General features: G+C 47.5%; 2 protein-coding genes and 2 non-coding genes across 20 annotated transcripts in view; all 4 read right to left on the reverse strand.

The window, feature by feature from the left end:
• The window catches only part of BAZ2A (bromodomain adjacent to zinc finger domain 2A), a 42,290-nt gene extending 40,724 nt beyond the window's left edge, over positions 1-1,566 (reverse strand). For 9 of the 17 annotated variants that reach the window (XM_031650557.1, XM_031650571.1, XM_031650564.1 and 6 more), the window contains exon 1: positions 936-1,157. In XM_031650557.1, coding sequence (XP_031506417.1) covers positions 936-939 — 4 coding nt within the window. In that variant the 5' untranslated portion in view covers positions 940-1,157. Of the gene's footprint in view, positions 1-935; positions 1,159-1,477 lie in introns of those variants that run through there. The other 8 variants (XM_031650568.1, XM_031650570.1, XM_031650558.1 and 5 more) reach the window with 4 other exon arrangements.
• Positions 1,567-2,922: 1,356 nt separating this feature from the next.
• Positions 2,923-12,166, reverse strand: ATP5F1B (ATP synthase F1 subunit beta). The gene is made up of 10 exons (XM_031650572.1): positions 11,929-12,166; positions 11,266-11,448; positions 10,876-11,050; positions 9,928-10,049; positions 9,494-9,678; positions 8,761-8,919; positions 8,536-8,658; positions 5,665-5,877; positions 4,154-4,355; positions 2,923-3,171 (listed from the first exon to the last, which is right to left on the reverse strand). The coding sequence occupies exons 1-10, from the start codon at positions 12,053-12,055 to the stop codon at positions 3,071-3,073; spliced, it is 1,590 nt and encodes a 529-aa protein (XP_031506432.1). The 5' UTR covers positions 12,056-12,166; the 3' UTR covers positions 2,923-3,070.
• On the reverse strand, positions 9,775-9,841 carry LOC116269046. Its single transcript, XR_004176366.1, has one exon. It is a non-coding gene; the product is annotated as a small nucleolar RNA SNORD59 (small nucleolar RNA).
• LOC116269045 lies at positions 11,123-11,196 on the reverse strand. Its single transcript, XR_004176365.1, has one exon. It is a non-coding gene; the product is annotated as a small nucleolar RNA SNORD59 (small nucleolar RNA).
• Positions 12,167-16,611: the final 4,445 nt, after the last annotated feature.

A 16,611-nucleotide genomic window follows, 5' to 3' on the forward strand; every position in this document is an offset into this window, starting at 1 on the left:
TGGTGGTAGGTCCGAAAGGAAGGACTCGGGAAAGCTCTGCCCGCGCTGCCAGGGCACCAGCAAAGACCGCCTCACAAAGGTGGCCGGGGAAGGCAGCGAGAGCTACATGGGCTCCTAGGAGGCCCCTAGGGATGCAGGAGAGGGAACTCAAGGCCGAACCTGCTGGGGGTCACGCGCAGCGCCCTACTAGGTGAACAGGTTCCCCGTGTTTCAGCTCCTCAGGGCCCCATCCCTACAGCTGTGGGGCATTTGGAATCAGGAAGCTACGAGGGCAAAAACCTCCTATCCTCTCAACCTCAATCCTTCCTCCCACTCAGTGCCCTCAGTAACTGTAGTGTGGGGGCCATCAATAGCAGCCCTAGTGAGGCTGATGTGGGACCGCGAGAATCGACTTTGGTTCAGTTTTCCCCCAACCACCACCAACCTTGCTTCAGTCCCTGGGGCAACAGGAAGCAGCTGCTCAGTGCAGCCCCCACCTGAAGGTGGGTCAAGGTGGGGGAGGAGAGAAGGCAGACTTAAAAGGCCTTAGAAAAATGAGAGGGAGGGGAGGCACTTTCAAGACCTTTCAGCACTGCCAAAAGCGGGCTTTACTTTTATGGGGGCTAGCAGTGAGTACTGTCAAAATTTCCTTGAATCTCAACAGCTTAAATGGCGAGGAGCAGGGGCAATCCTGCACGGGGCGGCGGGGAGGGGGTTGGGAAAGCCCTGGCCTAAGGTGCGTCTGGGGCTCTTACTTAGAGCTGGGGCTTGCCCATACTCAGGATCCCGTGGTCGGCAGCCTCGCCAGCTGAGCCCTGTGCCCCCCGTCCCCTAGAGTCCTGTTTCCTCTCCTTCACCCCCCAAATGAGCAAAGGTTAGGCCCCACCCCTGCTGAGTCAGTCAGGGAGGGAGTAGGCATCCCTCAGGCCTTCCCCGGGGCTGGTCCCCATACTCACCCATGTCAGGCTGGCAGGGCTCGAGGTTGGGACCACCCAGCTCCTCACTGTCCTTGCCCCCACTTCACGTGAAGGCTGGTGTTGGATCCTTCCAAACTGTGAACTGGGAACTAGCAACAATCAAAAAGCCAGTGTATGCTTCCTGCGAACCACACAGCCTGAACTGCTGTAGGGTGATGTCCCTGTGTGACAGACTGGGTGGGGAGGGAGGAGGGAAGGGCGGGGCCTTCTCTGGGTGGAGAGAGGGAGGAGGCGAGGACAGGGCAGACCAGGAGAAATATGGAGGAAGGTTAGAGCTGTGTTGACACTCCAGTGGCGTGGTAGAAGAGGCGGGCAAAGGGGGAAGGAAATAAATAGTTGCAGCTACTGAGAGGGAGAAGGTTCTCGATAAACGCTGAAGGACGTGAACGTGTTGGGGGAAGGGGTGGAGGGATGCAAAAGACCTTTAGGATTTCAGTTCCCAGGTCTGTATCGGGTGACGTGAGAAAACAAAGCAGAAAGGGCTGACCTGTACGCTAGGGCTTTTTCTACCAGCTTCTTACCCACTCCAGAGTCAGGACCTAGAGGAAGTGTCCCCACCCCCATAACTCAGCATTTCCCCAAATCCAAGCTTTTCTGGGAGCAAACTACCAGCACAAGCAGCTCAGGGGCTCCACCTTCTGTCCAGATCATGACACAGTAGAGACTGCGGGAGAGGCTGCTGCCAAGGACGTCATAGGCAGATGGAAGGAAGCTTAGAGGCCCCTACTCCACCCCTGGCGCCGCGCCAAAAAGCCCTCCCCAACCTTCAGCCCCCAGGGGCCTCTGAATTGGGAGCTCAGCTTGTCCCCGCCCAGCTTCTACCTAACTTGATGGCCTCAGCGGGTGGAGCTTATAGATGCAGGCTCCTCCCCAGGACAAAAGCCCCAGCTGGTCTGTAAACAGTCCTTAACTGAGAGCCACATCCCAGCAAATGGCCTTCGTGGATTTGAAAATGGGATCAGAGTTATTACAGAGTCTCCAGTGCTACCGCGAGAGGGCAGTAGGATGAGTCTGGTCCCGGAAAAGAACACAAGGGGAACCCAATCTGACCTTGCAAGCTTCTTTTAAATTGAAATGGTGAAATACACCTTCTACCCCTGCACCTTTCAGTAGGCTAAAATGAAAGGAAAATAACCTAACTTCATTAGTTTAGAAGCCCAAGCCAGCAACCCTGAAAATTGCTATTCCCTTGAGATTCTCTTTTCTGGACTTTCATAAGGGATCTTCACAGAGGGTGAACTAGGCCTCATATGCCTCCGCATAGCCTCAAGCAATCACAAGCAACTTTTATTTAGACTTGCCCAAAATGTCAGGAAGTATTTCAGTACACTTTCTGAAGACATGAAGGCCTAACCAAGATGTAGAGAACCGTTTTGATTCAATTTTAACAAAGATCAGTATTCATCACTGTTTCTTGAAAATTCATTAAACTCAGATTAACCCCTGGAAATCGGTTACTTCTAAAACGAGTTTTTCCCAATATGCCCTTCAAAAAAGACCTATTTTTAACCAAGAAGTAGGGATGTGCCACATGAAATAGAGGCCCCCCCAAAAAAAAACAAACAAAAAAAAACACATCAACTTGTATTGAACTAAAGGCCCCAAACTGAGGCCTTACTAAGATCACACTACCCAAAGGAAACCCCGCGTGAGAGGTACGATTGCCCATCAACAAAAGAGAATGGCTAGTTTTAAGGACCAATTTCAAACATACATGGCCCACTTCAAGCTGAACCTGCTTCTTATAGCCACTCTAAAAATCTAATTGTTGAAAATAGTGCTGGTGATGTGAGACTGCATACACCTGTAGCCCCAGCTACTCAGGAGACTGAGGTGGGAGATCTGGAGCCCAGGAGTCGGAGACCAGTCTTGGCAACACAGCCAGACACCGTGTCTCTAAAACTAAAACTAAATACATAACCCTTGAGTGTTGACTATGTTGTCAGAACCAAGAGAATCAGACAAATTCTGAGGGGTGTACATTTTATTGGAAACCTTAAATACCGTTCAGACAGAATATATCTTCAATCAAGGCTCTTGTGCAGCCAACACAGATAAATGAAGCTTTTTGGGTTAGGGGCAAGGAGAGGGACAGTACAGAGGACAAGGACCCCTCACGACGCATGCTCTTCAGCCAGCTTATCAGCTTTTGCCACAGCTTCTTCAATGGGTCCCACCATATAGAAGGCCTGTTCTGGGAGATGGTCATATTCACCTGTATGACGGGGAAAAAAAAAAAAGTAAGAAGTGGAGGGATATCAATTTTCTGCATCGTGTAACATTCCTTACCACTTGAGGCCATCAGTTAGAATGTGATGACTTAAGGTCATCTTAGAAAGCTTAAATTTTCCTCACAAATCAAATTTACAAGACATGATACAGTATGAATTAAGAACACATGGGTCAGGCATGGTGGCTCACACCTGTAATCCCAGCACTTTGGGAGGCCAAGGCGGGCGGATCACCTAAGGTCAGGAGTTTGAGACAAGCCTGGCCAACATGGTGAAACCCCATGGCTACTAAAAATACAAAAATTATGCATGGTGGCATGTGCCTGTAATCCCAGCTACTTGGATGGTTGAGGCTGGAGTATCACCTGAACCTGGGAGGTGGAGGTTGCAGTCAGTCAAGATTGCACCAGTGTACTCCAACCTGGGCGAGAGACTCAGTCTCAGAAAATACGTATAAAATAAAAGGGGGCTAAAGCATCAAGTAACAAATCACAAATTAAATGTAGAGTATTTTCTTTTTGAGACGGAGTCTTGCTCTGTCCCCCAGACTGGAGTGCAGTGGCGCGATCTCGGCGCACTGCAAGCTCCACCTCCTGGGTTCACGCCATTCTCCTGCCTCAGCCTCCCCTACAGGCGCCCGCCACCACACCCGGCTAATTTTTTTGTATTTTTAGTAGATACGGGGTTTCACCGTTAGCCAGGATGGTCTCAATCTCCTGACCTCGTGATCCACCTGGCTTGGCCTCCCAAAGTGCTGGGATTATAGGTGTGAGCCACCGCGTCCGGTCATGTAGAGTATTTTCAAACAAAATTAATGGGAAAGTTTGTTTTTTAATTAAAAATATAATTAGGCATAGTATATTATATATTGCTTGATGGTCGTTGGAATGGGACCACAGCACAGTAAACATTCAAGATTTTGGCTTTTCTGTGATCTTATGTTCAGCTTTGTACTCAAAATCTCACCTGCCAAAATCTGTTGGAATCCTTTGATGGTCTCCTTCAGGGGTACCAGCTTCCCCATATGACCTGTGAAGACCTCAGCAACCTGGAATGGCTGAGACAAAAAACGCTGTATTTTCCGTGCACGGGACACGGTCAACTTGTCTTCCTCAGAAAGTTCATCCATACCCAGGATGGCAATGATATCCTGGAGGGATTTGTAGTCCTATGAGAAAAAAGAAGCCTGAGTTAAGTACTCTCATTCCTTTAATTTGGACAAGCTAACAAAGGGAAAGTTACATGCTAGGGGGCAGAGAGGGTGGTGGTGGTATGAGGACCCTCAGCCAAGAAAGATTAGGGTCTTTCTTGTTCTCCATAGTCCTAGTTTGGTGCTGTTAGAAAAATACTGCATTCCTTGGCCGGGCGCGGTGGCTCAAGCCTGTAATCCCAGCACTTTGGGAGGCCGAGACGGGCGGATCACGAGGTCAGGAGATCGAGACCATCCTGGCTGACACGGTGAAACCCCGTCTCTACTAAAAAATACAAAAAACTAGCCGGGCGAGGTGGCGGGCGCCTGTAGTCCCAGCTACTCGGGAGGCTGAGGCAGGAGAATGGCGTAAACCCGGGAGGTGGAGCTTGCAGTGAGCCGAGATCCGGCCACTGCACTCCAGCCTGGGCGACAGAGCGAGACTCTGTCTCAAAAAAAAAAAAAAAAAAGAAAAATACTGCATTCCACCGGGTGCGGTGGCTCACATCTGTAATCCCAGTACTTTGAAAGGCTGAGGTGGGCAGATCACAAGGTCAAGAGTTCAAGACCAGCCTGACCAACTGGTGAAACCGTCTCTACTAAAAATAGAAAAATTAGCTGGGTGTGGTGGCACGCGCCTGTAATCCCAGGTACTCAAGAGGCTGAGGCAGCAGAATCGCTTGAACCTGGAAGGCGGAGGTTGCAGTGAGCCGAGATGGCGCCACTGCACTCCAGCTTCAGCGACAGAGACGCCATCTCAAAAAAAAAAAAAGAAAAATATTGCATGCCACAGCGTTAAGTACCTGGAAACTCAAGAGACCTCATTAGCTCTCACTAGCAATTGCTAGCCTCAACTTTCCTTGCTCCAAAACAAATCACACAAATCACTAAGGAAGATCCAGTCCTGGCCGGGCGCGGTGGCTCAAGCCTGTAATCCCAGCACTTTGGGAGGCCGAGAGGGGCGGATCACGAGGTCGGGAGATCGAGACCATCCTGGCTAACACGGTGAAACCCCGTCTCTACTAAAAAAATACAAAAAACTAGCCGGGCGAGGTGGCGGGCGCCTGTAGTCCCAGCTACTCGGGAGGCTGAGGCAGGAGAATGGCGTGAACCCGGGAGGCGGAGCTTGCAGTGAGCTGAGATCCGGCCACTGCACTCCAGCCTGGGCGACAGAGCGAGACTCCGTCTCAAAAAAAAAAAAAAAAAAGAAAGATCCAGTCCTAAAACAGTCCCCACAATCCCTCTTTTTAACTTTCCGGACAGTGATCCCACATAGTAATATACTCACCTGCAGGATTTTTTGCACCCCACGGGCAACATCGTAATGCTCACTGCCAACAATGTTGGGATCCATGATGCGAGAGGTGGAGTCTAGAGGATCCACAGCTGGATAGATGCCCAGCTCAGCAATGGCACGTGACAGTACAGTGGTAGCATCCAAATGGGCAAACGTAGTAGCAGGAGCAGGGTCAGTCAAGTCATCAGCAGGCACATAGATAGCCTAAAATGAGATCCCATGAAGTACAGCAGGAACCAAAGTAAATTTTTTTTTGTTTTAAAAGTATCTTTTTTTTTTTGAGACAGGGTCTCGCTCTGTTGCCCAGGCTGGAGTGCAGTGACGCAATCTCGGCTCACCGCAACCTCTGCCTCCCGGATTCAAGCAATTCTCTGCCTCAGCTTCCCGAGTGGCTGGGACTACAGGTGCCCGCCACCACATCCGGCTAATTTTTTTGTACTTTTAGTAGAGATGGGGTTTCACCATCTTGGCCAGGCTAGTCTTGAACTCCTGACCTCGTGATCCACCCGCCTTGGCCTCCCAAACTGCTGGATTATAGGTGTGAGCCACCACACCCAGCAAACCAAAGTAATTTTACTTAAGCCATCCCCCTTTCTGACGTATCTTTACCATCTCATTCCATTTAGCACTCCAAAGACCCTTCTTACCACCCCTAATACCTGCTGAATAAGCTGACAGATTATCTGGTCTCTCAGCCATGATGGAAGAATTTTTAATATCATTCTTTTTGCTCTTCATCTTGTATTTTAACTCTATTTTAATAATACCCACTTTTAGAATTAAAAACATGAAGCTGGGGGTGGGGCACGGTGGCTCACGCCTGTAAAACTAGCACTTTGGGAGACCAAGGCAGGCAGATCACGAGGTCAGTTCGAGACCAGCCTGACCAACATGGTAAAACCCCGTCTCTACTAAAAAAAAAAAAAAAATACAAAAATTAGCCAGGCGTGGTGGCGCATGCCTGTAATTCCAGCTACGCAGGAGGCTGAGGCAGGTGAATCGCTTGAACCTGGGAGGTGGAGGTTATAGTGAGCCAAGATCGTGCCACTGCACTCTAGCCTAGGCGACAGACTGTCTCAAAAAGCCAGGCGCAGTGGCTCACGCCTGTAAGCCCAACACTTTGGGAGGCTGAGTTGGGCAGATCACCTGAGGTCAGGAGTTCAAGACCAGCCTGACTAACACGGTGAAACCCTGTCTCTATTAAAAATACAAAAATTAACTGGGTCTGGTGTTGGGTGCCTATGATCCCTGCTACTCAGGAGGCTGAGACAAAGGAATCACCTGAACCCAGGAGATGGAGGTTGCAGTGAGGCAAGATCGCGCCCACTGCACTCCAGCCTGGGCAATGAGAGTGAAACTCCATCTCAAAAAAAAAAAAAAAAAAAAAAAAAGAATTAAAAACAAGAACAAAAAACTTCTTGCACAATAGTTCATTAAATTGAATCATGAAAAGTTTCTACAGTTTAGCCATGTTCTTACTATACATAAAATTTATGTAATTTTACTATATATCCCATCTATATATATTTGAAAATGTATACTACATTAATGCAGTAATTTTTTTTTTTTTTTGAGATGGAATATCTCTCTGTCGCCCAGGCTGGAGTGCAGTGGTGCAATCTCAGCTCACCACAACCTCCTGCAACCTCCGCCTCCCAGGTTCAAGCAATTCTCCTGCCTCAGCCTCCCGAGTAGCTGGAACTACAGGCAGGTGCCACCACACCCAGCTAATCTTTTGTATTTTTAGTAGAGATGGGGTTTCACTGTGCTAGTCAGGATGGTCTGGATTTCCTGACCTCATGATCCACCTGCCTTGGCCTCCCAAAGTGCTAGAATTATAGGCATGAGCCACTGCACCCAGCCCTAATACAGTAAATATTTAATGCTAAGTTCCCATATAGCTCTGGACTCCCCTTAGACTAGAAACCATTGCTTTGTGATCTACATTTAAATGTATACCTTCATTTATGTTTTTTTGGAGACAGAGTCTTACTCTGTCGCCCAAGCTGGAGTGCAGTGCCCCAATCTTGGCTCACTGCAACCTCCCGGATTCAAACGATTCTCCTGCCTCAGCCCCCCGACTAGCTGGGATTACTAGCGCACACCACTACGCCTGGCTAGTTTTTTGTAGTTTTAGCAGAGACGGGGTTTCACTATGTTGGCCAAGCTGGTTTCGAACTCCTAACCTCAAGTGATTCGCCTGCCCCGGTCTCCAAAAGTGCTAACATTACAGGCGTGAGCCACCCCGCCCGACCTACCTTCAATTATTTTGGGTATTTCTTAACCTTTTAGGGTCTTTAACATGCACACACACAGACTTTTACACATTATTCCAGGGAGCTCATGAACCCCAGTTAACAGACATTTTTGAGATGTAAATAACTAAGTTATTTATTTATTTGAGACGGAGTCTCGCCCTGTTGCCCAGGCTGGAGTGCAATGGCGCGATATCGGCTCACTGCAACCTCTGCCTCCGGGATTCAAGCGATTCTCCTGCCTCAGCCTCTGAGTAGCTGGGATTACAGGCGTCTGCCACCATGCCCGGCTAATTTTTTATATCTTTAGTAGAGACAGGGTTTCACCATGTTGGCCAGGCTGGTCTCTAACTCCTGACCTCATGATCTGCCCACCTCGGCCTCCCAAAGTGTTGGGATTACAGGCATGAGCCACCGCGCCTGGCCCAATAAGTTTTATACATCTCTCTACATACATTTTTTTTTTTAGTTAGGGTCTCGCTTTGTTCCCCAGGCTGATCTCTTGGGCTCAAGCAATCTTCCCACCTCAGCCTCCTTAGTAGCTGAGATGCACCACTGCACCCCGCCTTTCTACAAATCACATCTTCATCTATGTAATTTTTGTTACCTGTACAGAGGTGATAGATCCCTTCTTGGTAGTGGTAATTCTTTCCTGCATAGTACCCATGTCAGTGGCGAGGGTAGGCTGATAGCCCACGGCAGAAGGGATTCTGCCCAATAATGCAGACACCTAAAAGAAAAAAAAGGTCTTAGGCATCTACATCCTTAGCGTCATCTGAATAGCTCCAAAGAAAGGCCAAATGAACCAGGTCCTCTCAAGCTTCCCTCTTACCTCTGAACCAGCCTGGGTGAAGCGAAAGATATTATCAATAAATAGCAGTACATCTTGACCTTCTTGGTCTCTGAAGTATTCAGCCACAGTCAGTCCAGTAAGAGCTACCCGGGCACGAGCACCAGGTGGTTCATTCATTTGACCATATACCAGCGCTACCTGCAGTAATCATACATAGATCGTAAAACCTGACAAAGGAGTAGAGAAGCCACATACTGAAGGTTCCCAAATTGGAGAAATGACCACAGATCCTTTCTCAGAAGGTGTCAACATTTTTGTGTGCAAGTTTCTTTTCCCTATTAGAGATGCAGTTCAAAACAAAAAAAGACAGCTTCTTATATTACTAAGGCAAAACTATAGTAGAAAGGAAATAAAAACCTTTTCAAATTAAGTGAAAAGTACAAAATAGGCTTAGCTGAAACGTATGTACCATGTCCAATCCACCCCTCCCAAAATTAGCTTTCAAATGATGGGACTATCTACCAAAAAGAAAACCTGGAAATGTTATTTAATGTCAGTATCAAAGAGAACAGAAAATGTCCACTAGTGTATTGGAAGCTGGGGGGAAAACACTAACAGATTTCCTTTGTAGGTCCTGGGACACTAAAATGAAAATATTAAAATTATTTTAAAAAGAAAAAAAACATCAAATAGAAAATATAGAACATGGCTTCAGTTGGCAATAGTTTCCTGGCATAACTACCATGTGGACATCAATCAGCTCAATGCTGACCTTAGAGGTGGCATCTTTTAAGTTGATAACACCAGATTCAATCATTTCATGGTATAAATCATTGCCTTCACGGGTCCTCTCACCAACACCAGCAAACACAGAGTAACCACCATGGGCTTTGGCGACATTGTTGATTAACTCCATGATCAGTACAGTCTTGCCAACTCCGGCACCACCAAAAAGCCCTATAAGAGGTTGAAAAGAAAGAATATTTAAGAGTTCTGCTTTCCTAACTAAGCAAACTTCCAAAAAAGGAATTGCTTCCTTCCATCCATCCTATTCCTTCTCAGAAATTGCATATGGCTTCAGCAAACTCAGAAGAATGAAAGAATGTACTCATCAGTGAGGAATAGATGTCAATATCCACTCGTAACAGTGTATGAGTTTTTCCTCCCATATTAGGTTTGGAAAATATGTACCCTTTAATAACATACCAATTTTGCCACCCTTGGCATAGGGAGCTAGCAGATCCACAACCTTGATACCAGTCACCAGAATTTCCTGCTCAACACTCATTTCCATGAACTCTGGAGCCTCAGCATGAATGGCAGCAAATCTGTAAAAGTAGAAGAGAGAATTGGTATCTATTCACCTTGTTGAAAGCAAATGATAATCTTATATATCCTTCCCTATCAACTCTCAAGTCCATCCCTTTACTTAAGGAACCACAGTCTTATCTCCCCTTTGTTGTATAAATTAGATCAACTATCATCCAGGATCTAACCCAACTTTCTGCAATAAAGAAAATCATTATCTTAGGGAACAATAATCCCATTCCCTTACTTTAACTGTCATAAATTTTTCATTTTACTGAGCCTTAACCTAACAGCATTCCCTCACATAGCAATAGCAAATACAAAAACCTACAAGTTTTGGAGACTCCTAAACCTAAGCAGTAAGAGCAAGTCTTAAAAATACTCAACTAGCCAGGCGCAGTGGGTCATGTCTGTTATCCTAGCACTTTGAGGGGCCGAGGTGGGTGGATCACCTGAAATCAGGAGTTCGAGACCAGCCTGGCCAACATGGTGAAACCCCGTCTGTACTAAAAATACAAAAATTAGCCAGGCATGGTGGCATGCACCTGTAATCCCAGCTACTCAGGAGGCTGAGGCAGGAGAATCGCTTGAACCCAGGAGGTGGAGGTTGCAGTGAGTCGAGAGCAAAACTCCTTCTCAAACAAAAAAAAAAAACCCTCAAGTAGTAAGTTTTTGTCAATCAGAAATTCTGCATCCTAATTTCTTCAGGTGAAACTGCGCTGTGTGATTTTAATAATCGAAGGTATCAGAAGACAAATTCTGCTTTATGAGAACGTGTCACCTTAATGTGTAAAACTGCAAATAACGTAAGTTTCTTCGTCCACAGATGCATTAAGAGCAACTTACTGTTTGGTTTTGATGGGACCTCTTTCATCAATAGGTTCTCCAATAACATTCATGATTCTGCCCAAAGTCTCAGGACCAACAGGAATTTTGATTGGTGCACCAGAATCCAGTACTTTCTGGCCTCTAACCAAGCCTTCCGTACCATCCATAGCAATAGTCCTTACTGTGCTCTCACCTGTTAGATACAGGCATTGCAGGGTTATACATTAAGTAAAAATTGGTATCAAGACCTAAGTCGACCAAGACTCCTTCTCAGTACCTAAATGCGGCTTCAGCAAACTCAGAAGAACGAAAGTCATTTTGATAAAATCATCACAGAGGGAGACAGCTTGGTTTTTGGGATACTTGGGCTACACAAGGTCTTTACTATTCCTAATAAATTCTACTTACCCAAATGCTGGGCCACCTCCAAAACCAGTCTGGTCTCCCTGCCTTGCACTTCCAGGGCATTTAGAATTGGTGGTAGTCCCTCATCAAACTGGACGTCCACCACTGCGCCAATGACCGCCACGATGCGCCCGGTGGCGGCGCCCGCTTTTGGCGAAGGAGATGTTTGCGCCGCATAGTCCCTGACTAACAGACAAAAGATATAGGAAGGAGCTGGGGTCAGTACAGTAAAAGGTTATCGGAAGCCAAGATTTACACAATAAGAGGAAAACTCAGCCGAAGTCAGGCCTCTTTCCGCTTGTACGGAAGGCGTGTCCAAGAGGGAAGGCCGCGCAGCGATCGATAAAGCGCCTGCACAGCCTTCCCATCCGCATGCACAATAACCCATTTTTCGAGAGTTCAGTATCCCTATTCAACCGGAAGGTCAACGCACCTGCCCGCACCTTTTCCGTCACACAAAGAACTTTATACAGAACGGGATAGAGCTGGTTCAAAGAAACCTTCTATGGGTGTCCCATTCTTGTTCTCCTGCCATTAGAGAGCAAAATGCGGCTCCAGGCATACTTTTAGCACCACGGATCCCTTAGGCCCGAGCTACCATCGTTCCCCGGCTCAAGGTCATGGGGCGGCAAAATGGAACTTCAGCTCCTAGAGAAAAGCACTTACCAGGATGGACCGCCGTCGGAGCGGCCCGCAGTAAGAGCTGAGCTGGGGGTAGCGACGCTGAAGGAGTGAGTCCCCGCAAGGCCCCGGAGGCCGAAGCAGTGGCCACACGACCCACAAGACCCAACATGGCGGAGTCCGGGTGGAGACTGATCGCTGCAGCAACCCCCGCCGCCTGCTCTCCTGCAGTTCGGGCGAGGCCTACGCTGCTGTAGGCAGGTCCATTGGGTAAATTGGCTGCTCATCATTCTCAGTGCTGCTTCTACAGGTGAATACACGCTCATCTTCTCATCCATTGGTCAAAACTGGTGCTAATCTGAAACTCCTTTTTTTATTGGACAGTGTGAGGTTAGGGCGACACTCTGAGCCTCGAAATCTAATTGGATCATAGAGACGTCAATTGGAGAGGGTAATCAGAGGAACTGCGTTTAGGAAAGGGGCCGAGTTCCTGTTGAAAGTGCGTGGGCTGTCTTTGCCTGTCCTTGGGTTTTCTCCTTAGATAGGTCCTTGATCTAGGTGACAACCACATGGGAAGTGGTTGCGCCGTGAAGCACCACTGAAGGTGAGCGTGGCGAAGTCAGGAGCCCTCTTTAGAGCCAAAATACGGTTTCTCTCTCGAAGTAGTGAAATTGGAAGCTTCCAGGAGATTGCACAGATTAGCATCCTGGACAGGATCTTTATCATTTAAACCTATTAAAATGAAGGAAACTAATGTAACCAGTACTTTAGCTGGGTATTGAGGAGACTCAATAAGATAAATAAGACTCAGGACCTTCCTTTCAAGGTCCAGGTGAACAGACAATGCAGTAATGTGATGGTTCCTGGTTAAGTATAAACTGGGTGCACGTAAGAGGAGGGGATAAATTTGGGTCACCTAGAGATACAGAATTGTCTACCTTGAAGGAAGCTGAGAGACCTCAGCTATGAAATGTGAATATAATTTTTTTTTTTTCTTTTTTTTGAGACGGAGTCTCGCTCTGTCGCCCTGGCGGGAATGCAGTGGCGCGATCTCGGCTCACTGCAAGCTCTGCCTCCCGGGTTCACGCCATTCTCCTGCCTCAGCCTCCCAAGTAGCTGGGACTACGGGCGCCCGCCACCACGCCCGGCTAATTTTTTGTATTTTTTTTTAGTAGATACGGGGTTTCACTATGTTAGGCAGGATGGTCTCGACTTCCTGACCTCCTGATCCGCCCACCTCGGCCTCCGAAAGTGCTGGGATTACAAGCGTGAGCCACCGCTCCCTGCCTAGAAATTCTTAGTGTAGTCCGGGAGCTGTGGCTCACGTTTGTAATCCCAGCACTTTGGGAGGCCGAAGCAGCTGGATCACCTGAGGTCAGGAGTTGGAGACCAGCCTGGCCAACATGGTGAGACCCCGTCTCTACTAAAAATACAAAAATTAGCCGGGCGCGGTGGCTCAATCTTGTAATCCCAGCACTTTGGGAAGCCAAGGCGGGCGGATCACAAGGTCAGGAGATCGAGACCATCCTGGCTAACATGGTGAAATCCCGTCTCTACTAAAAATACAAAAAATTAGCCCGGCGTGGTGGCGGGCGCCTGTAGTCCCAGCTACTCGGGAAGCTGAGGCAGGAGAATGGCATGAACCCGGGAGGCAGAGCTTGCAGTGAGCCGAGATCGCGCCATTGGACTGCAGCCTGGGCGGCAGAGCGAGACTCCGTCTCAAATAAAAAAAAAAAAAAAATTAACCAGGCGTGATGGCAGGCGCCTATACTCCCAGCTACTCAGGAGGCTGAAGCAGGAGAATCTTTTGAACCCGGGAGGCAGAGGTTGCAGTGAGCCGAGATCGCACCACTGCACTCCAGCTTGGGCGACAGAGTGAGACTCTGTCTCAAAACATAAAATAAATATATAAAATAAAATAGGCCGGTGCGGTGGCTCACACCTGTAATCTCAGCACTCTGGGAGGCCGAGGCGGGCGGATCATGAGGTCAGGAAATCGAGACCATCCTGGCCAACATGGTGTAACCCCGGCTCTACTAAAAATACAAAAATTAGCAGGGCGTGGTGGCGGGCACCTGCAGTCCTAGCTACTGGGGAGGCTAAGGCAGGAGAATGGCCTGACCCTGGGAGGCGGAGGTTGCAGTGAGCCAAGATCCCGCCACTGCACTCCAGCCTGGTGACAGAGCAAGACTCCGTCTCAAAAATAATTAATTAATTAATTAATTAATTAAAAAATAAGTAAAAAGGGCTGGGCTGGGCACGGCGGCTCATCCTGTAATCCCAGCACTTTGGGAAGCCGAGGTGGGTGTATCACTTGAGCCCAGGAGTTCAATACCAGCCTGGGCAACGTGGTGAAACCTCATCTCTAAAAAATATGTAAAAAAATACAAAAAAAAAAAAAAAATTAGCCAGGTGTGGCATGTGCCAGTAGACGCAGTTACTGGGGAGGCTGAGGTGGGAAGATGGCTTGAGCCCAGGAGGTGGAGGTTGCAGAGAGCTAGGATTGAGCCACTGTACTCTATGCTGGCTGACATAGTGAGACCCTGTCTCTACAAAAAAAGAAAAAGAAAAAAAAATAGGGCTGAAAAAAATCCTTTGGGTTTGGGTTTGGCAACTAGGAAATCATTCCGTGGTGGAGTGGGATCAAAAGTAATTTCAATGGACTGCATCTAAAACATAGGATTTTGGCCGGGTGTGGTGGCTTACACCTGTAATCCCTGCACTTTGAGAGGCCAAGGCAGATAGATCACCTGAGACCAGCGCGGCCAACATGATGAAACCCGGACTCTAGTAAAAATACAAAAAATTAGTCTGGGCGCAGTGGCTCACGCCTGTAATCCCAGCATTTTGGGAGGCCAAGGTGAGCAGATCACCTGAGGTCGGGAGTTGGAGACCAGCCTGACCCACACAGAGAAACCCTGTCTCTACTAAAAATACAAAATTAGCCAGGCATGGTGGCACATGCCTGTAATCCCAGCTACTCAGGAGGCTGAGACAAAACAATCACTTGAACCCAGGAGGCAGAGGTTGCGGTGAGCTGAGATTGCACCATTGCACTCCAGCCTGGGCAACAAGAGTGTAACTCCGTCTCAAAAAAAAAAAAAAAAAAAAAGGAATATTGTCATTGGAGCCAGGTTGGGAATCTTGTGTTTTCCACTCACTAGCTATCATTGGGCAAGTTATTCAATCTCTTTACATCAGTTTCCTCATCCATAAAAGGGATACTACTACTAACAATGGGGATTATATCCTAGGATTGTTTTGAGAATTAAGTAGACTAATATAAGAAAGAAGAATTGAGAACAATGCCTGGCACAAAATTAGCCCTACATATACATGATATTATTATTTTTGTTTACTATTGACTAATGTCAATTGGATCCTATCCAATCCATTCAATAATTTGTTCCTCTCATACATTTTGTGAGCAGAGTCTGTTTCGTATAATGCCCTTGAAAAAGTAATATAGGGCAAATGTTTAGGATTTTTAAAAAATTCTAGACAACGTAGGTTGCTTAAAAAAAAAAAGCAGAGATGAAAAATCAAAATAAAGATTCCTTGTGTCATTTGTGAGCCTGTTATATCATATCTATGGCCTCATCTGTTTCTGACCTGAACAAGGATAATTTTATAGGCTGGGCATGGTGGCTCGCGCCTGTAATCCCAGCACTTTGGAAGGCTGAGATGGGGGGATTGAGTGAGTCAGGGAGTTGGAGACCAGACTGGGCAACACGGTGAAACCCTGTTTCTACAAAAATACAAAAATTAGCCAGGCATGGTGGTGTGTGCCTGTTTTCCCAGCTACTGGGGAGGCTGCGATGGGAGGATGGCTTGAGCCCAGGAGGTGGAGGTTGTGGTTATCTAAGATTGCACCATTGCAGGAGGCTACTCAGGAGGCTGAGGTGGGAGGATTGCTTGAGCCTAAGAGATAGAGGTTGCAGTGAGCTGATATCTGTGCCACTGCACTCCAGCCTGGGCAACATAGTGAGACCCCATCTCAAAAAAAAGGAGATAATTTTATATAAAAGTGAAGAAGTGGCCAGGCGCAGTGGCTCACGCCTGTAATTCCAGCACTTTGGGGAGGCCGAGGCGGGCGGATCACGAGGTCAGGAGATCGAGACCATCCTGGCTAACAAGGTGAAACCCCGTCTCTACTAAAAACACAAAAATTAGCCAGGCGTGGTGGTGGGCACCTGTAGTCCCAGCTACTCTGGAGGCTGAGGCAGAATGGCGTGAACCCAGGAGGCGGAGCTTACAGTGAGCCGAGCTCCCACCACTGCACTCCAGCCTGGGCGACAGAGTGAGACTCTGTCTCAAAAAAAATAATAATAATAAATAAATAAATAAATAAATAAAAGTGAAGAAGCTCTATGACTTCCTCCCTCTACTGCCTTTCTAGCAAGACTTAATCTGATTTGAGAACTTTGGTTTTGTATCACCAATTTGGGTCTTGGCAAAATTAGAGTTTTATTAACGATCAAACACATTACTTTTTTTTTTTGAGATGGAGTATCAATCTTGTTGCCCAGGTTGGAGTGCAATGGTGCTATCTCAGCTCACTGCAACCTCTGTCTCCCAGGTTCAAGTGATTCTCCTGCCTCAGCTTCCCAAGTAGCTGGGACTACAGGCATGCACCACCACATCCGGCTAATTTTTTTGTATTTTTACTAGAGACAGGGTTTCACCATGTTGGCCAGGTTGGTCTCGAACTCCTGAACTCAGGTGATC

This window comes from Papio anubis, chromosome 9, assembly GCF_008728515.1.
Source record: "Papio anubis isolate 15944 chromosome 9, Panubis1.0, whole genome shotgun sequence".
Taxonomy (NCBI): Eukaryota; Metazoa; Chordata; class Mammalia; order Primates; family Cercopithecidae; genus Papio; species Papio anubis.

Excerpts from the sequence above, each read along its gene's own strand:
- ATP5F1B (XM_031650572.1), bottom strand. The coding sequence starts at position 12,055 with ATGTTGGGTCTTGTGGGTCGTGTGGCCACTGCTTCGGCCTCCGGGGCC. Across the intron at positions 11,449-11,928 it reads TCCGACGGCGGTCCATCCTG|TCAGGGACTATGCGGCGCAA; the intron begins GTAAGTGCTTTT and ends TTTGTCTGTTAG. Across the intron at positions 4,356-5,664 it reads GGGTGCAAAAAATCCTGCAG|GACTACAAATCCCTCCAGGA; the intron begins GTGAGTATATTA and ends TTTTTCTCATAG.